Source organism: Acyrthosiphon pisum, chromosome A2 (assembly GCF_005508785.2).
Source record: "Acyrthosiphon pisum isolate AL4f chromosome A2, pea_aphid_22Mar2018_4r6ur, whole genome shotgun sequence".
NCBI lineage: Eukaryota > Metazoa > Arthropoda > Insecta > Hemiptera > Aphididae > Acyrthosiphon > Acyrthosiphon pisum.
Window position 1 is genome coordinate 41,169,105 of NC_042495.1, and position 20,017 is coordinate 41,189,121.

At 29.8% G+C, this 20,017-nt stretch overlaps 1 protein-coding gene across 1 annotated transcript in view; it reads right to left on the reverse strand.

Moving 5' to 3' along the window:
* Positions 1-17,760: 17,760 nt before the first annotated feature.
* The window catches only part of LOC100573127, a 56,336-nt gene continuing 54,079 nt past the window's right edge, over positions 17,761-20,017 (reverse strand). The window contains exon 4 of the mRNA XM_003244233.4: positions 17,761-18,011. Within this exon, the coding sequence (XP_003244281.1) occupies positions 17,891-18,011 (121 nt within the window). The 3' untranslated portion in view covers positions 17,761-17,890. The remainder of the gene's footprint in view (positions 18,012-20,017) is intronic.

The window sequence follows — 20,017 nt, forward strand, 5'->3', positions numbered from 1 at the left end:
TAAAAACAAATGGGTGTATTATTGAATTAAATGATTTAATTTATATTTATGTTTTGTATACATATTCTATTTTGCCAAGCAGAATCGTTTTTGAATGAACTACTCACTTATCATATTAATAAATGTGTAAATTTTTCAAGTTTTAATAGTAAAACTTGTTACTATATTTCATCAAAATTATTTGAATTTTCGTGTATTATTAAAATACTAAAAAAAAAAATGTTGAGACAGTGTTTCAAAAGGGTTAGATATTTTTCAGAAATGCGTAATAAAATGTAGTGGTGTAATTCTAAAAAACCGTTTAGTCGAAAATTACAACGATACAAGTGTAATAATAACGTCAGTGGCGGCGGATGTAACGCGTTATTTTTGTTTTTAATTCGGCCAGCTTTCTTTCGTTAATTACGAATCTTTACCAAGCGACGGTGAAACGCATCCAAAAACCCCTTTTCCTTACAACAACATCACCGACACCGACAAAAACTGTGGCAGGATAATTAATAAAACTTTAGAGTAAAATGGATTTTTTTCCACGGTAAGTCTCTCCTTTTTTCTCACTCTCTCTCCCTCTCTCTCCTTTTCCCACTTTTCCACTCTTTGTCAGTGCCCCCTTTGGTTCAATGCAATTGTTATAAACTTATAAACAAAGAAGTATTTCTGTGAAATCGGTCGCCATTTGCAGGGTGTAGCTGCACAGTAAAGAAGAGAATGATCGGGCAAATAGAGTGGCGTGCAGTGGTGGTGCAATGAAAGAAGCCAAATGACACTTTCACCCATAGATGAGGAAGAGAATGAAACGATGATGAGGTGGCGGAGATGAATGGGGATGAGGAGCAATAGAGGTGGGATACGTGGAAAGTGTATGGAAGCTGCAGTGGTGGTGCCGAGAGAGAACTTTTTGACGGGTTTCACGTTGATTAAAAAACAACAGAACGAATACTGCTCGGGCGGGTGGGGGCAGGAAATAAATCGTTTAATTGGTTTTCGACGCCCTTTAAATTCGCCACTGAAACGCGTTCTCCACCCCGAATCGTCGGCTGACGTAGCGTCCGTTGAAACAAAAAACTGCCCAACAGGAGACCCACGACCAAATCAACCGAATCTCCTATTACGGGCTACGGTGCTTCTGCCGTGAGTAATACGAGAATAAAATTCGATCTCGATCCAGACCTAATGTCACGTGGTCGACAGTGTTCATATAAATCGAAAAAACTGCAAAAAATGTGTGTAGAACATGTGTCTCTCTCTTGCCGTTTCACATCTTTTAAAATGTGCTATAGGTCATAATTATTATGTTGTTAAAACACAGTCCATAGATAGTCATAGACTAAACAAACGTTTAGAAAACCTTGTAAACTCATCGTGTCTGTCCGTCCATCTATTAGTCACCAGTACAACGTTACGATTGTTGATACATACGATTGATAAATATATTATTTTTAAAATGTTTAATAACTCAAGTTGTAAAATCAATATATTCATCATGCTAAATGATGTGCACCGTTAAATAGATATCTATGGCTTATAAGTCCGGGACTTATAGCAAATGGACGCGTGGCTATAAATCGTTAAATATATAGGAATATAGCAGTTGCTTGAAAACAGAAATCAGTGGAATAAAATGATTTAAATCTGTATAAATTACACGATAAATTAATTTTAAAATCTTGGTTTTAATATTTCTAATAAAAATAGTATTTATATTAAACAACGACAATACCTGTCTGGTAAACGTCCAAACTTTTTAATTTACATATTATTATAATACATTATAAATAGGTGCATATTGTAGTATTAATACTGTAACAGAGTTGGGGGACCTGTTATATTTACATAATTCAGTGAGTGTTTTCAGAGCCCTTTGAATTATATTTTAGCCGTTACTCGGGAGCTTCAGAAAATATAGATTAAAATAGTCCCAGTTGATAGGTTTTATTATAACACAATGAATTACAACAATCTTAAAAAATCTTAAGGAATCTTCTATCTTAAGAATAGAATTAAAGTCTTACGAACAGACTGTATTGTCAACCGGAGTTCCTTAGTAACGGACTGTTTTACTTGTCCCGGAACTAACGTACTCGACATGGACCATGTCTTATATATACGTGTATATGTACACCCGGATGACTATACTATGTCTATAATAAGTCTTCTTCCTTATTATTATTACTTCCATTTCTACTTAATAGCTTACAGTATATATATCGGTTCACATATATATTGTGTTCCACTAAAATACGAACTAAAGTGTTTGGGATAAATAATGATAAAAATAATATTTCATTTTTAACTTGCGATTGGATTTTTTTTTATACAAACGAATATTTAGACAAAACAAACCCTCTGGTACGCCTGATCGTGATACAATAATAACTTACGAGTGGGAATCCCGCCGCGGGATGATTGAAAAGCACTATACACAATATGGATACGATTATTTAACATTTTGTGCAAAAAAAAGAAGCTAAAATGCATGCGGGAGAGCGTTTTAAAATCAATCCGTAAGCATGCAGTACCCATATATATATATATAGACATTTGTTGTTAGTTGTTACACATATAAATATATATATATATATATATATATATATGTGTGTGTGTAGACTGTAAAGGGAGTGTTGTGCGTTTTGTCGAATAGGAAGCTTTTAAATTCGAATGCGAACAACAACAATAACAACTACAACAAAAAAACTATCCTCGGGGATTCGGATTCAGTTTCTATTGATAATACGTAGGTATGTTCTAAAACATTTTATACACACGAATAGGATGCGTATATTGTTCGCGACGAGTAGCATTATCTCCGATTAGGTGTAGACGTGTAGGTAGTATAGCGATATAGGTTTGCCAAAAGAATAAATTAATTAAAAATCAGTTTCTCTCTCACGTTTTTGGTACAGTTGAACGTTTTTATTATAGTATCCGACGTATCGACTGACAGAAATATTATACTTGTAAAATTATTACTTCAGATGTTTCTTTAAACGCATGATATATCGAAATACCGGAAAAACACGTAACCACCACAAAAAACTCTGCGAGCAATAATATTTAATAATATACCTATGAAAATTATCTATATACAGATGCATTTGGTTTACATGGTGGGTTAGGGTAAAGCCTAATATAACAATAACTTAACCGATACCGTGGTTAATGAATTGTTATAATATTGATATGGTTTTAATATTACGGGTTCAGCAAGCTACTATAAGTAGTTACATGTTGTTATATAATCACGTGTAATAAGCAGGGCTTGAAACCGATTTCAGAAACCGTTATAAACCGTTTTAAAACCGAAACCGAAAAAAATTGGATACTGGTATTAAAGTCAAAACCAAAACTGGAAAAAATTGGATACCGGTATTATAATTTAAAACCGAAACCGAAATAAATTGGATACCGGTATTAAATTCAAAATCGAAACCGTAAAAAATTGGAAACCGGTATTAAATTCAAAACCGAAATCTGAAAAAAATGGAAACCCTTATTTTAATTTTAACTGACGTGTTTTTAAATACGTAAATTCCATTAATACGCATAATTAATAATCATAATAAAATTGAGATCATAATTAATTTTATTGATAAACATTTCATTATTCGCAAAATTATTAGTTGCTTTATAAATAGTAATGACATAAATTAAAGTTACTAGCAAATACTATATAATATGACACTTGACAATACGGAACAAAGAATGATAATTGTATAGACCACATAGCCCCCTGAAAATACTTTAGAAACCGGAATTCAAAACCGAAACCGAAACCGAAATTTCTTAATACCGGTATTGTTAAGTTGAAACCAAAATCGTAAAATTTCAAAACCGGTATACAAAATCGAAACCGAAACCGAAATTTCCTAATACCAATATTGAAAAATTGAAACCGAAATCGAAAAAATTAAAAACCGATATACAAAATCGAAACCGAAACCGAAATTATTTCAATCGGTTTCAAGCCCTGGTAATAAGATGTCTCGCTAACATTTTTCGAATATTTTCGGGGTGAGTCACGAGCATCCACTTCGTTGATTCTTTTTTAAACTCAACCGACGAAAAACCTAACATATTATTTCAAAACGTTTTGTTTTTCTTATTTTTGCCCCCACTGCGAACGTGTGCACCGTGCGCGCGTAAATATGTTGCTATATTTCGTACCCGTTATATTTCTTTTGTGAAAGAACAAACAACCGTAATGCAGAAATACGTATATTACGCCGCCGAGAAACATCTACGCGGAAACAAACGATATGAAATAATATTCAAGAATAACACACATAGACGCGTGCCTATGCGCAGAATAAATCTACAGGTCGTACGGTATAGGACGTGACGTATACACGAATGATATTATCATTATGATGTAGGCGATGGTGTCGCACGGATGTGTCGTGTGCGAAACGATGAGGGATTGTCGTTGTCAAACCGACCAGGGGAGCCGCACGTCGCAATTTATATTATATAATATTCTGTGGAGGTACGTTATATACACACGGGTACACGCATAGTGTACGATATATATATATATATATATATACACACACTCGTGGAAGAGTCAGTGGGAGAACTGGGGAGAATAATATTGAAAAACTTTGGAATATATCGCGAGAGATTAAACGGTAATAACGTAGGAGTTCTACGATAATAATAATATACGCATTCGGATGTGTCAAAGTATTTGTTATTTGTATAATTTGTGTATTTATGTCTGTGTGTGTGTGTATGTCGAACGTACAACTGATGTTTAATAATTTGTAAGTATTTACTGTTTTAAAGTTAATACGAAATTTGTAGCTACCGGAAGTTCAATAAAGGCTGTATTCTCGTTGACAACAACTCTTCATATCTAAGTTATTTAAACAATGAAAATATACAACACTACTCGGTTCAATCTTTAACGTTCGATATTATGTTTGGAATATCAAAATTTTACATAATGTGGATTCAGTAGATATTAAAATAAAAAATATGGTAAAATAGTTTGTTCATGGATGACAAAATTTAGAATAATTTCATAGAAAGATCATCAAATCATATTAAACCAAGAATGTTCTTAGTAATAATTATTTCTTTCACGTAAAAATAAATTACGATGTAGCTATAAAGTTAAAAAAATAAAAGACATTTCGAACGGTTATTTTACCTTCCATAGGTAATATTATCAACCTATTAAACGCACTGAAGTTTCCGATTTCAAAACATTTTAATTGATATTTGTAACCAATGCCTATACAATATTTTTTAGTGGTTCTTTACATCATGAAACGAAACCACTGACTAAATTTCATACTCATAGCTTCGGTGGTTCTGGCTAGGTGATGATGAATCAGTCAGTCAGTCAGTCAGTATGAATTAATTTATATAATAATATGTAGGTAGATGTTGATATTTATTTCATAAACTCATAAACTATTGTTTCGAATACTCATGAAGTAAAAATAGTAAAATAGTAAATCAATTTAGTGAAAATGAGAAGTACAAATTGTGTGTTTTAAATATAAAACAGATGAAAGATTAATAATTAAATCTGTTTTGACAAATTAATTGCGCCTGCACTACAGAACGTTGAAAATAAATTATTACAATTTTATAATATTATACACACCATCTCAAATACAGAATAATTTATTATTAAAGAAACAGTTTACCGAAAATGTCTGGAATGATGAAATCTACAACTGATACAATTTTATGATTTAATAATAAGTTTTCTACGTGCGTAACAACATAGATCATTTAACTCCTTCTGTCTCCTACCGCAAACAAAGTTAGCAAAAAATATTTTTAAATTTATAATTTATACGGTCTTCGAACTAAGTTCAAAGATATTATAAATTATTTTTAGGTCTATAATGGAAAGTTAAAATGTAAAATCTGTACACAAAGTTAAAATTAATGTATTGTGCGAATTCAAAATTATTATCTACGTTCTTATATGGAACATATTTCCGATTAAAAAAGGTTAAAACATCTACATTTTGCAGTTACTGAAGCACTTAAAAGTTAAGCACGAGCAGAGTATAGTTTACAGTTTCTATGAGCGTAAGATAAGATTACTGACGCTTACTAGAATATGGAAACCCTTTTTTTGTTGATACCTATTTTATTGGATTGAAAAAAAAAACGTATTTCTCTAGGAACTTAATTTGTAAATATTATTTTCTATATCAATAGTAAATGATCGATGTAAATAAAATCTTTAAACTAAATGTCATCATTTTCGTGTACAATATATATCATTGCTTTGAAAATTATACGTACTATTTTAATTTTATTATCATACAATTTGAAATTTATATTTATATCGCATACAGACTGTCTCAAATAAGGATAAACTTGGGCGGCGGAAATGTTTGTAGCTAAGTACCGAAATCTCGGTGGCGTCTCGTTATTATTCTAACACTCAACTAACTTTTTGCTGAGCGGTTAATACGGTAAAGTAATATTATTAGCCTAAGTTGGTCGTCTGAAACGAAAACTGACGACGAAATCCGTCAAAACCATAATTCATTACTTAATCGATGGACATGGTTTGATCAAACCGGACGAAAACCTGTCACACCACTTGAGGTTACTTATTATATTTGTTACAGAGTGTATAAATATATTACCAGAGTTGAAGTTTAACCGTTTGTATTATTACTACTGCAGTCATTAAAAAAAATGTATTTACGTTTCGTCGAGAACGAACATTTTTGAAAATATTAACGATTTTTTCAAAGCTTGCTGTTTTCCAAAAAGCATTGATATTGGCAATACATACCGAGGTAATTTGTTAGGTTGTCACAATAATATGTATTATAACTCGCTATAGTATAACTACTAAACGTTTAAAGCATATTATTAACATTAGCCAATCATTATAATTATTCAGCCATTTCGCATGGTAATAAGCTCGATAGGCACCGGAATCTGTTTCCGATGGGTTCGTATGTGTTGGAGTAGACACCGCAGTGGCATCGTACGCTCACACAATAATCGTTTCGATTGTGCGTATTAAAACACACAACTCGATTTATTCACGATGGCGGGTCCCGTCATTAAATCGCGATCACGACGATTACAAACTCGTGTACGATATTAGACTCGGGGCGCCCGGCTTATCCGAAATATAATATTATATGGGATTACTATATGTATATACGTATAATATGGATGCGTCACGAGAATACAATGTACGCACACACACACACACACACACACACACACCACATGTACAAAATATATAAACGATCGTTTGTGTGTGTGTGTAGAACGTCGACGCGAAAGTTACCAAACTGTGCTAAATGAACTCCGGGGCGAGATTAAAAGTTAATTTAACCCACGGAAAATTAAATTTAAAGCGCTTTGTAATTTAAAACGAGAATGCATTATTACAGCTCCAGAATAAGAGGGAAATATATATCTGGAGTGCAGCGCACATATATTATAATAATTATACAATAATGCCTGTATTATATAGACGATACTATGCATTGTGTACCCAACTTATTGTACACTCTGTAGTAACGGGCACTGCGTAAGAGACATCTAATGGCTGTATGACGATAATAATGATATACACGCAGTTCGCATATTTTGTTTCAATAAGAAATTTCGTAACGTATAATTATTACGTGGTCTTTGCGAAAGCGGTCGTTTAGTCCCGTGACTTTGTGGGATAATATTAATAATAATATAATGTCGTTTATGTTTACAGAGTCCAATTAACATATAAGAGGATACGATGTGGTTGAGGTTTGGTGTATCAACCATGGCGTATCCCCCATCGCACGGATATTATACTTATAGTGGGTAGTACTATAGTAGGTATTGTGGCACTCGTAGTCGACCGAAAAATGTAATAAGAATAGCTTTGGGAAGTCAGCAATTCACATTTTACGCGCGCCGTAAATATAATAAACGTTTTTTTTTTCTTAATTTACAGCGAGCAATGAACAAAATATATGTCCGGAAACGTAGATCTGTGGATGAAGGGCAATTAGGATATTTATTCCACGAACAATAAAATATGGAGATTTTTTTTTAGTCTTGGTGGTTTAAATATAAGGTTAACTGACTTATTCATATACTTTTTGATTGTTCAATTCATTTGATTTCATTGAAACTCACAATGGAAGTAAAATTGCCTTCGTTTTATATTATAAAGTAATGTAATGTTTAAGTTCACATACTAGAATGTTAGTTCTGTTCACGACGGAAATTCAAAATTTTTAGGAATTTCACGTCCAAATATATTCTGACTAATAAAATTGTATAGGTACTATTAGTGCGTTCAATTTATTTAGAATACTCATTTTAGTAAATCCTTATCATCACATTTTAGTACAATATATGTTTTTCCTTATCCTCATTATATAATAATGTATACCTTTTTAGTTTTTGCATATTATATGATTAATCACAGTTCTATTAATTGGTTTTCTTAATATTCAAATAGAGATTAATTTAATATTGACTTTTAAAAACTATTGACAAGATATCCTACTGCTATAATATTGTGTTCACGTTTATATTTCACATAACTTGTAAGATACATAGTATTGTATTATAGGTATAAGTTTACCATAGTGTAGAGTTCAGTTGTAAAATATTAAATAAAAAGAAAACTGTGGTATTATGTTTTTTTTCTGAGGATAGGTGAACAATAAATATCAGATGTGGGATTTTCAAGGGCAACCATGGAGAAATTCTAATATATCTTTATAAAAACATAATAGTTAATGATATAAAAAATAACTACGGAGACAAAAGATAAAATATAAATACATAATATTATATGCGATGTAGGTGTTATGCACAAAAATAATTAAATAAGGTTGCCTTATAAAATAATAATATATTAGCGTCAGAAGAATAACAACACAAAAGTTTTAAATAATTGTGCTGCAGAAAAATAAATAAAGATGAAATGTTTTAAAGTGCATTATACAACATCATAAAAAACAAGTATATGTTTTTAAAAATATAATGACCGAAGTATATTTATATTTATGCTTAATTTTTTACTAAATATTTTATTTTGTACCATAACCGTAATATAGTTTTAGAATTTTGTAGTAGTTAGTAGATATTATAATATAGTTATTGAATATTAAAATTATAGTATTGACATATTATTATATCTTATATCGAATAGCACTATGATAGAATTGGGTTCCTACCCATCAAGTTCTGATTACAAATATTATATTATTTTGTAACTGGTAAGTCGTTATGGTTTCAAGTTGATATAACAACAGTCTGTAGTTGTTATTCTACTTATTTTTCTAATATTAACATAATGATATTATCATAATATTTTATCCATTGGCTGGCGCAGTGAATAGGCAATTTCGGTACACCATGAGGTATCCTGTATGGTTTTCGATAAACGAATTTAATACGGATATTATATATTTTTGCCACAACTACAATAACACTCGACTAAAGTTTAATAAATTTATCAATTGAAACAATATTATTTATAACAAATACAATTCACGGATTAAAAATTAACGTAACTATTCAACAATATTATGCAATACCCTTTTCGCTGGAAATTGGATCTACTATTAATTACTTATTAGTTATTAACTTTCATAATGTTTTCGAATACCCTCGAAAGATACAATAGTTTGGTAAATCGAAGCACAGTAACTATAATATACCACCAGCTGTTTTCATTATCATGGGGAATTCATTCGTGATTTCATACACGACTAGCGTGATGAGTAAGAACAGGTCGCTGTCGAAGCTTTTTTCATTTAAAACACTGTCGACGGACAACAATTGTGAAAATGTAAAAAAAAAATCGTTTCCAGGTTAATGTTATAATGCATTATTATTTAGTGCGGCCACGAACGGCGAAAATATCCAACTACCGCGCTGAACGTGCTCGGCGTAGGGATGTAACCGCGAAGGGTGTGTGAGTCGTGGCGCATCAGCAGCAGCATTGGCGAAAGAGTGGTGGTGAGAGGTGGCTTTTAATCAAATCACGATTCTCGTTCGTAATTTCCATATGAATATGGTCGTGCGTACATACGTGACTGTTGTATGTGACGGTACGATGACAAAACGATAAAATAACGAAATAAAAACAGCGGAAGGAAAAAATGTATAATTTGTTTGATTTTTTGCTAGTACGTATTCTTTAATACTATCCCATTCTCGAATAAATAAAAACTAAATACCTATTGCAATTCAATGGTTCCATGTTGCATACAATAATAATACAATATTTACGAGTTGCCTAATAAGAATTTGAAGTTTCCAAAATATTCATTAAACTAATTAGGAATTTTATACAGAACGTCTTCTATATTGTATCTGTAACAGAAAAGCGTAATTTAATTTCTAAATTGAAACTAAAATTATTACTTAAAACTTATGCTTCTACCTATATCATAAAGTTGTATAGGATATTTTGCCCAAATGTGTGTTAATTTTCCGTTAACAGTAAAACTTAAGGATCTGACATCTCTTATCAAGAGTAATACAATTATTTTAAGGCAGCGATCAATTTTTATATTTAAATCTATCTTCATTTTACCTTAAACATCATTATATCAAGCCGTATTTTAACGAATATTAAAAATCTTTAATATCTTTTGAAATAAAATTATGTATATTCTGTAGAGTAGCTAAAATGCTGATTAAAATTATTTATTTCTAATAAATTAGTGCAATTTAATTAAATTTGTAATTTTATAAGCAAAATCGTTGATTAAATATACTTGTATACTTGTATACTTAATCAATGGTAAAATGTAATATAAAGCGACCAGCATAATATTATATATAATACACATTTCAAAATTTTAGCTTTTTTCCACTGTACAAGATGATCTTCTTCTGGCATACATTTTTTTTTAATATATTAATAAATGGCTTTAGAAAATGATTTTGCGTTTCAAGGTTTTTTTTGTAGATTTGAAATTTGATCGCTGCCGTTTTCCTTAGTAAATAATATGAGTGACTTCGTTAAATAAAATTAAACTAATATAAAATAAAGCATAATACTTTTTGTAATACAGATTTTCATGCATATATATATCATAATATTTTTGAAGTTCCAGATTATAATCGTGAAAGACGCGACTCAGTTGACATCTTAAATAAATATTGTGATGAAATTGTTTTAATAAAATATAAAAAGTAAAAATGTGAATGTAAATTAGTGTTTTCAATGCAATTATTTATTTTAATTTCAATGATTTGATTTTTTTTTTAAATTGTCGTCGGTATTCCCAGGAAATGAAAATAAAAAAAAGAGTGGATAATAGAAAGTAGACAGGGAACATTTGAAGTGAAAAGGGACTGGAAATCGATTTTTAATAGGACGCTAATGTGATTTCATCATACAGAGTTCTGCTCCTGTTGTTGCCTGAATGTATTACGGCAATGATTGGGCCAAGCTGTCAAGAAAAACACGATATATTTTTACGTGTTATAAGATAATTTAATTTTTTATATGTGAGCGAAAAATCACATAGTTTGAATATACATGTTGTACCAAAATTGGAGGTTTATGAGTACCTATATAAAACACTATTTATACTTACATAAAGTTTATTTTAATACAATGATTATCGACCATTTTGTTTATGCATCCTCTTGTAAATCTATATATATATAAAAAAACTTGACTGACTAATATTCATCATTGCCTAGTCAGAACCGTCGAAACTATGTCGCTATGAGTATAAAATTTGGTCAGTAGCTTCGTTTTTTGGTGTAGACTGTAAAGACTGTAAAAAGTATTGTCTAAAATTTGCATTTAAAAAAAACCCTTAAATATGTAAGGTAAAATTAAAACTTTTTCAAGCATGCATCAAATCATCGCGTTTACATAGCCTTAATTAATGAAATTGTATCTTAAAAACAAGTATATGATATGTAACATATATAGTATATATTATACTAAAAAACTGCTCAATTTATTATGACAAAAATCTAAGAGATTGTTTTTAAAGATACCAGAAAAGTTTAGACAGTAAGTATAGGTTGAACTACGTTAAAAAATATACCATGTGTGAACTGCTAACTTGCCCGTCTAGGTCGAATTATTTCACAAAGCTAGGTACACTGACGTCGAGTTGACCGTGAACTGAGGTACGCTTAAACTAAGATACCTACATCTATAATATATATAGTGTATAATATAACATAATATAGGACAAAAAAATTGCACCAGGATGAAGCCAGGTTATCCAACTAGTATATTATACAATTATAATCGAATAAAGTAGTAACTTTTAATTTAAAATAACCTATATGTACCTAATACATATTTATAGTATAGGTATAATAATTTTATACCGAGTAATACAATACGTTTCATAAAAACCATTATTTTATATTTTTGAATTATTAACATAAATGTATTAATAATAAGTATGTTAATTGAAACGATGTTTTCTCTGTTGAAATACATCATCTGAATTTAGTTTCTGGCAGTTTCGGTTGTAATCACTAATAGTTTATTATTAAGTACTAGAACTATGAATTTCTTGATAAAAAAGATCGGCAAGTGGTTACTGCTGCTGTACTTTAGGTGTCTTGTGGGTTCATGTAATGGATTCGTTAAATTTTAATTCAATGATATAAATACTTGTAAACGAAAAAACAATTTTGAGAACGGTCTGTAATACAGGCTATTACTAAATATATTTTATTATATTATTACTTTTAAAGAAATTTGTTTTACTATTAGTAATATTATATAGTAGGTTGAAATAATTTTTTTCGAAAACATTTCATTTGATGTAGGTACTTTACAAGTTTCAAGTATCCATGAATAGTATTTGTAATTAAAATCGTTATCCTCCGTTAAAATATTTACTAGATATTTATTTAAACTTTTTGGTTACAGTATTAAATACTTAGGAGAAACATTGTTTTAAATATTCTAAAAAAAAAATAAAGAAAAAAACAAACATCATTATAAAATCAATAAATTTATCAATCTGCTAATAATTATACAATAATAATATGCATAATGTGTAATACATCAATAACATAAATTGAACTGGGGCTCGGAATTTTTGCTAACGGCCATTAGGTTGAGAATCACTGCTTTAAGCATTATAATATAATGCCATTAAATGACTGAGTATATTTCATTTGATGAATCCCTTTGGTATCTAAGTTAAATTTTGGTTCCATTTCTAATATGTCATAATCTACAATATTGTTGTAGTATATGCGATTTCATACTATTCTATGGTACATTTCTATCGATTCGTTTAAATTTATGACAATAGAGTATAATATATTATTATTACGGTATTGATATACTCGAGGTTCATTGTTTTTTTCGGACTGAAGTTGTATTTATTTGACATCTAAAAAGTTATGTTTGCTTAAAAGTGTTACTAATTACTATTGCATTGATTGCGGGAAACAAAATCGTTTTTATAAGTAATAAAATGTGCATTTAAACTTCGGTATTAATCAACAGTACCTATACGTGTGCAACCATAATATAGTAAATAATAATATAGGCACTTAATAAAAATAAAACAATTTAAGAGCATATTGAATACGTACAGAAACAATGGTCACGCACTTTTTAAGCACACTATAAGTAATACGTATATACATATTAAATTATTATATTATTATGTATTAAAAAAGTTATGTGTTTGTGTTACTGTGTCCCCACTCACATTGTAGAAAACAAATTTAAAAGTATAATTTGCTCATTTACTCGAATTGTTCGTGTAAACACATTTTTATATTTTGTTTAAATTGAGTTCACTGTTTTCTTGGTTGTATACCGGGACACAAAAATATGAACTGTAATATTCTTTCATGACATAAAATATAATAAATTGCCACCACTATATTTACCGCTATTTTACCGATTTTCTTTTTTTTCTTCTAATTACAATGTCTACCAAACGACGGTCAAACTTTAATAACTTCACGCTGCGTTCAGAGAGAAATAAAATAGACTTACTAATATAGTAATATTATTAACAACCCGCTGTAGTATTTTATTTTATATGCCTATATTTATTACCACGAATTTTCAAGAAATTAATTATATTATTAATAAACACATCGTTAGGTCACACCATTTTATTTTATTTTCCATTTTTTTTTTTTAATAGTGATAGTATTTTTTCTCTCTTCTTTTATGGTAGAAGATAATCAGCTGTACTTACGTATATAAAGCGTAAAATATATAATATGTAAAAATAAAAAATAATAACAGCGTGGTTAATATTTTTTGAATGTTTTTTTATAATATAATGATCGAAATATATGTAATATAAATAATATAACAATTAATTATCATTAATAAATATGCTTTCAATTGGCTGTATTAAATGCATTACCCGCATTTTAACAAACATTTAAGTCAGTACTCATAATAGTATAACACCATCACATTAAATACACAAACTTATCCGTTATCACCTAATATTATCATAAAACAATCGGTGTGTGCTATATTCGAATGTAATATAAAAATACTGTAATATTTATTAGTAAATAATTATTGTAGGTTGCAATTTAGCATAATATTATTATGAAAATATAAAAGAGTTCTATCTTTGGATACATATTATATCTTAACGTTCTCCATCGTTACCAGAAATTGGTACGTGCGCTGAATGCGTTTTTCAAAGTCGTTTAATATCTAAGTACGGTGTGTATGCGGTGAAAGGTAAGTTCCACTTTAAGTGATCATCGGTTGATAAATAGAATCATCGGTACCGTTTTGGCGGGATCCAATTTTAAGTTTTGTTTCTGAATTATACGTAACTATACCTTTTTTGTGATGTACCTAGTTATAGAAAATTATTATTTATTATAATATAACTCAGCCTTATAAGAGGCTTAACCAAACAAAATATAATATACATTTTAATACCTATAGTTAGGTACACATTTTAGGCCATTGAAATCATGTAAATTATTACAATAGGCATAATATATACAATATACAATATGCGTTTAAAAAAATTACCATATTAAACATACTCTGTCTTAAAAAATTTGGTTGTTATTTATTAGGTATATCACACAACAAAAATTATTTAAGCTCATATAATGATACTATATATTATAATATATCGATTTAAACTAATTTAATTATTGATAAGAAAGCAGGTTATAATAATATAATTCATATCAGGACGTCTTTAAATCATAAATATATACACTTACTTACAAGTAAATTAAAATAAATTCCACTAGTTAAGACTATTCGTATATGTCTGAATACATAAAAATGTATAAATTGTTGAAGATGTCAGATGAACCAAATGTGTATTTGTTTAATAGTTTAATGAGTGTATATAGGTGAGGTTTTTTGACAATCACGTTGTGCTTTGTTAATCACGAGAATATGTAACCAATTCATTTTTATGAATTAAAATAGCGTTGAATAAACTTAAAAGACAAAAAAATGAATTAAAAATAAATTGAAATAGGTAGTAATCTAAAGTATCTTGCAAATGGTCCTATTTCAGTTGATTGAGTCCTATTGCACTAATATGAAAATATTATGAAAAAATATTTTCAGTGGTAGACAACAGAGAAGGCTACAGCTATTGATGATAGATAAAACGATCACTATTAAAATAAGAGAATTTTCACTTATTATTTGTTTCTAATCGGTATCACGTTTGGAAAAAAGTTATTCGAGTTTTAAAAAAACATTAAAAACACGGATTTTAAAACAATAATAACTTTTTGTACTGAGAAAAAAAAACATAATTACTGCACAGTTAAAGTTCTTCTCTTTTTAAAATTGTAAATTTGTTATTTGATCTAGGACTATTTACAGACTAAGTTTTTTTCTTGCCCACGTGAAAAGGTTTCTAAAATAACATATTAATGTGTGAAGTCCTTTTGAGGATGATTTTGATATTTATTTATAAAATAAATTCTATGTATTCATTAAGCGTTACAATTATTCAGCTAATACGTGCAAATTAAATAAAATTAATCAATGATAAATATAAACATTTTTAATTTACTTGGATTAAATTAGCTTTTTAAAATTATTTTAAACATATTTTGATGATTCCAATTATTGAATTTTCATCAAATAATTATTGATACCTAGTAAGAGTTAATAAAGTTATAACCTTTTATATTTAATAAAGTGTTAAATTATTAAAAATAGTTACAATGTTACCCACTTCATTAAAGTTTCTAATAGACAGTGAGTTGTTAAATATAAAATAATCTTTTGATAAATCAAATTTACTATGGTTATAAATTATTATACGTTGTTTATTGCGCATATTTCATATAATAATAATAAATAGTGTCGCAAACTCCTAGGCGCGTCTAGATGTAATAATATTGCAGACTCACTAGTTTCTACACTGGGAAAAATCACAACAAAATGTATTGACTTACATTGTAATAATCGAATTTCATCACTTCCATGACATAGTGCCAGTGGTATGCGTTACTGGTGGGATTCTAGTTAAATTTGACTCAACTAAAATAGTATAATAATATAATATCTTCTGAGCTATACTATATTATATATATAAGTGGCAGAGGATATACCTATCGTGAATTTTAAGTACATATATTATATAAATTCCAATCGCGGAAAAATTGATAAATGATACGCATTATTGATCAATTATATTTTGTAATGAAAACATTCCATTACAATTTTTTTGAATATAGAACTATAATTGATGCCTGTTTGAAAAAAAAAAGTCCAAAAAGTTAATAATTCCCACTTTAAGTACCCGTGAAAATTTTTTTTTCTAAATACCTGCGTAATGGTCTACACAATTGTTGAACATATTTTATACTGTACAAAAAACAACGAATTTCATAAAACTAAAATGTTTATCGTTATAACACAAATTGCCCCGTACTGACACACGAGTGTAACTCGTTATATCCACCTTCATGACAACTAACCACTTGGAATTATAGCATTGTACACATTTTGTCTGTACCGTTTAAATATATTATTATGTCGACAGTGTATAATATTGTACGCAGTGCTGATTCACGTATTATATTATAATATTGCAGTGCGGAGGAGCGCACGCGCTTAACTACTACTTAAGTATGATTTTCTGGTTGAACGGTAGAGATTATTTCGGAGAGGGGAACAAATAGTGAGAGCCAGTTGGTGGTGGTGAGTAGCGTTCGAGCGGGCAGAGAGTTCCGAGAGAGGAAGCTGCGTAAAACTAAATGCAAAATGAACAATTGGCACATAACTACATCTGCACCACCTCCGACGGCGGAGACGGCAGACTTGTCTCGAGACGTGCATACGTACTCGTAATAATATATTTTATAAATAAAGTATTACGTCTTGAATTGACGATTAACGCGAGACGACCCGCACATACACCCGTGGCGGCGGCTGTTCCGCACGAAAACTTTATAAATTCGTAGAAAACTTTGCCGACGTCTTTGGCGCGGGACCGCGGAGCGACTGTGACGTACAGAAATTTATTATGATAATATAGGTACCTCCTATATTATTTGTATAAAATAAAAGGCAACGTCGTTTCGAATGAACTTTTTATTGGATTAAAATATGATAGTAGTAGTAGTAATAATAATAATAATAATAATAATAATAATAATAATATACGAAAAAAACATGTTTGTATAAACATCTAACCGTTATACTACGATAATAATATTATAATATATTATGATGTACTAATTGTTGCGTGTTATTAGAAAATGCGATTTAATATTGTAATGTTTTGTACTAAATTGATGTGACGTTGGTATTTTTATTTTTATTTTTGTTTGTTTGTTTGTTAAAATTTAAATAAAAATAAAAATCATATACATAAATATATGAATATTCGTATATATGAATATTCGCTGCGCGCGTGTGCTTAAATCGTATAGTCGACCGGACGAAGAAGAAGAAGGTCGTCGTCATCGTCGACTAGTGTGGCTTGACTACTTTGCTGGCCGGTGGTGGAATCTTCGTGAATCCGGCAGAGTCGAACACGGGTAACAGGTCACGTATACGGTGACCACTGGTAGTCACCAGATCCATCAGACGGCTGAAAAACAATATCATTTTATGTGGCCTCAAGTGATACAATAATACAAAATATATGTTATAAATAATGTTTCGTGGCTTAGTTTTTTGTATACACTTGTCGAATTGTATCGAGTGATAACATCATCAACACTCTAACAATTTTATAATGAAATAATTACTGTCGTTACCCCTGTAATAAATTGTATGTTGGTACCTACATGAATAAATGGCGTATGAAGCCTCTCGGATGAGTTGTGATTACATAACCAATTATATAAAAAAAAAAATATATACCCTTAAAATCGGACTTTTTGAGGGTTTCGGAAGAATAAAAATATGTGTGAATATAATATTACGTTGTTTGGTGTGATATTATGCCCGCAGGGAAAATTCATAATTATTTGTTTTACGTATTTAATATCGGTACAAAAGTAATATTGGATCAATTTAATATTTGCATAGACTGTAGATAGTTCACTTATTTATAGTGAACATGTGGTTCATATTTTTTTTTTTTTTTTTTATTTTAGAACCATCAGCTTAAACTATTACAGTTCGACAATTACATAGTACTTAAATTGACATTAACAAGAAAATAAAATAAAAATAACAATAGAATTGTATATAATATGACAAAGATAATGATAGAATACGTATCGGTAAAAGTTAAGGCACTGATACCGAGACCGGTTGTATGTGGTTCATATTATATTAACCATTTTATATAACTAAATACTACCTATAGGTAAATAAAACTATCAAAGTAGCCACCTAAAATATTGTAAAAAAGTTTTCAACAAAATTTAAACACAAACAACAATATAATATTCACTTATTTATCTTATCGTTACTATCACGCTTCTAAAAATCCAACCACACAGACCCAAACACAAATAGTGTAGAGACTTTTTAATTTAAATAAGTGTGTTACTAATGGGTGATTTGCTCGTCATGTTGTAAGTTCCATGTATTATCTATTAATTTATCAAATTTACTGATCATCATAATATTATTATACAGATTATTTAGTAACTTGTTTTAAATGATAAAATTAATTAAAATAATTTAGGCCTAAATAGTCTTAATAATAAACATTAAGTGGCTCGGTGGCTAGTGGCTGAAATCAATCACGCGTCGTAATTGAGAGTAAGCAACGGCCGGTTCCACTAGTTCTCGGATGGGTGACCACCAACGTTCGTAGTGCGTAAAAACCTTGCCACACATACACGCATTCCTAACCGTACCAACCGTCCCAACACTACTGTACAAAACCTACTAACCTTACAGGCTAATTACCTCAATCGTCAATGCCTTAAACCTAATAATAAAAAAAAACAAACAACATTAAGTAACTTTTTGCAGTGAGTGGTTCATACGTATTTGAATTTGATCATAATATAATATAATATACTACCTATGTAAGTTACATTTCCAAACCGATGCAAGAATGCGTGAAGAAAAGGAGTTTACAACCCAAAAAAGCGTTAATTAAAAAAAAATAAATTCTCTTGATCTGAATCTTAAAATGTTAACAATGCGAACAACGAGAACAATGTAGGTACGCGCCAAAACTGTGAACGGCAACCAATTTGTTTGGGTTTAATCTCGTGGATTTACTTTGATGGACAACAAGTGATGGGATTCCGCAGGAACGGCAAACTGTTATATTATATTATTTATAAGAAAACTCGCACTGTTCGCATAAATAATGTTGTGTGACACCTCTCAAATAGTAATTTCAACAAAACACGTACCTATTCGTATTGCGTATAAATTATTATTATGCATACAAATACATTACCTATTACATTATATATTATTACAAAAACAACAACAACAACTGTTGTTATTATATTACTATGATATGCATATAGCCGGCATACATATATATTATTTGTACACGACACAGTACGACGCGACGATGGTGGTTATTTGTACTGGCGTTACAATGCATTACAATTAGAGAGGTCGGCATCGCGAATGTTATAATCATATAGTAATAATAAGTAGGTATATGCACGCACA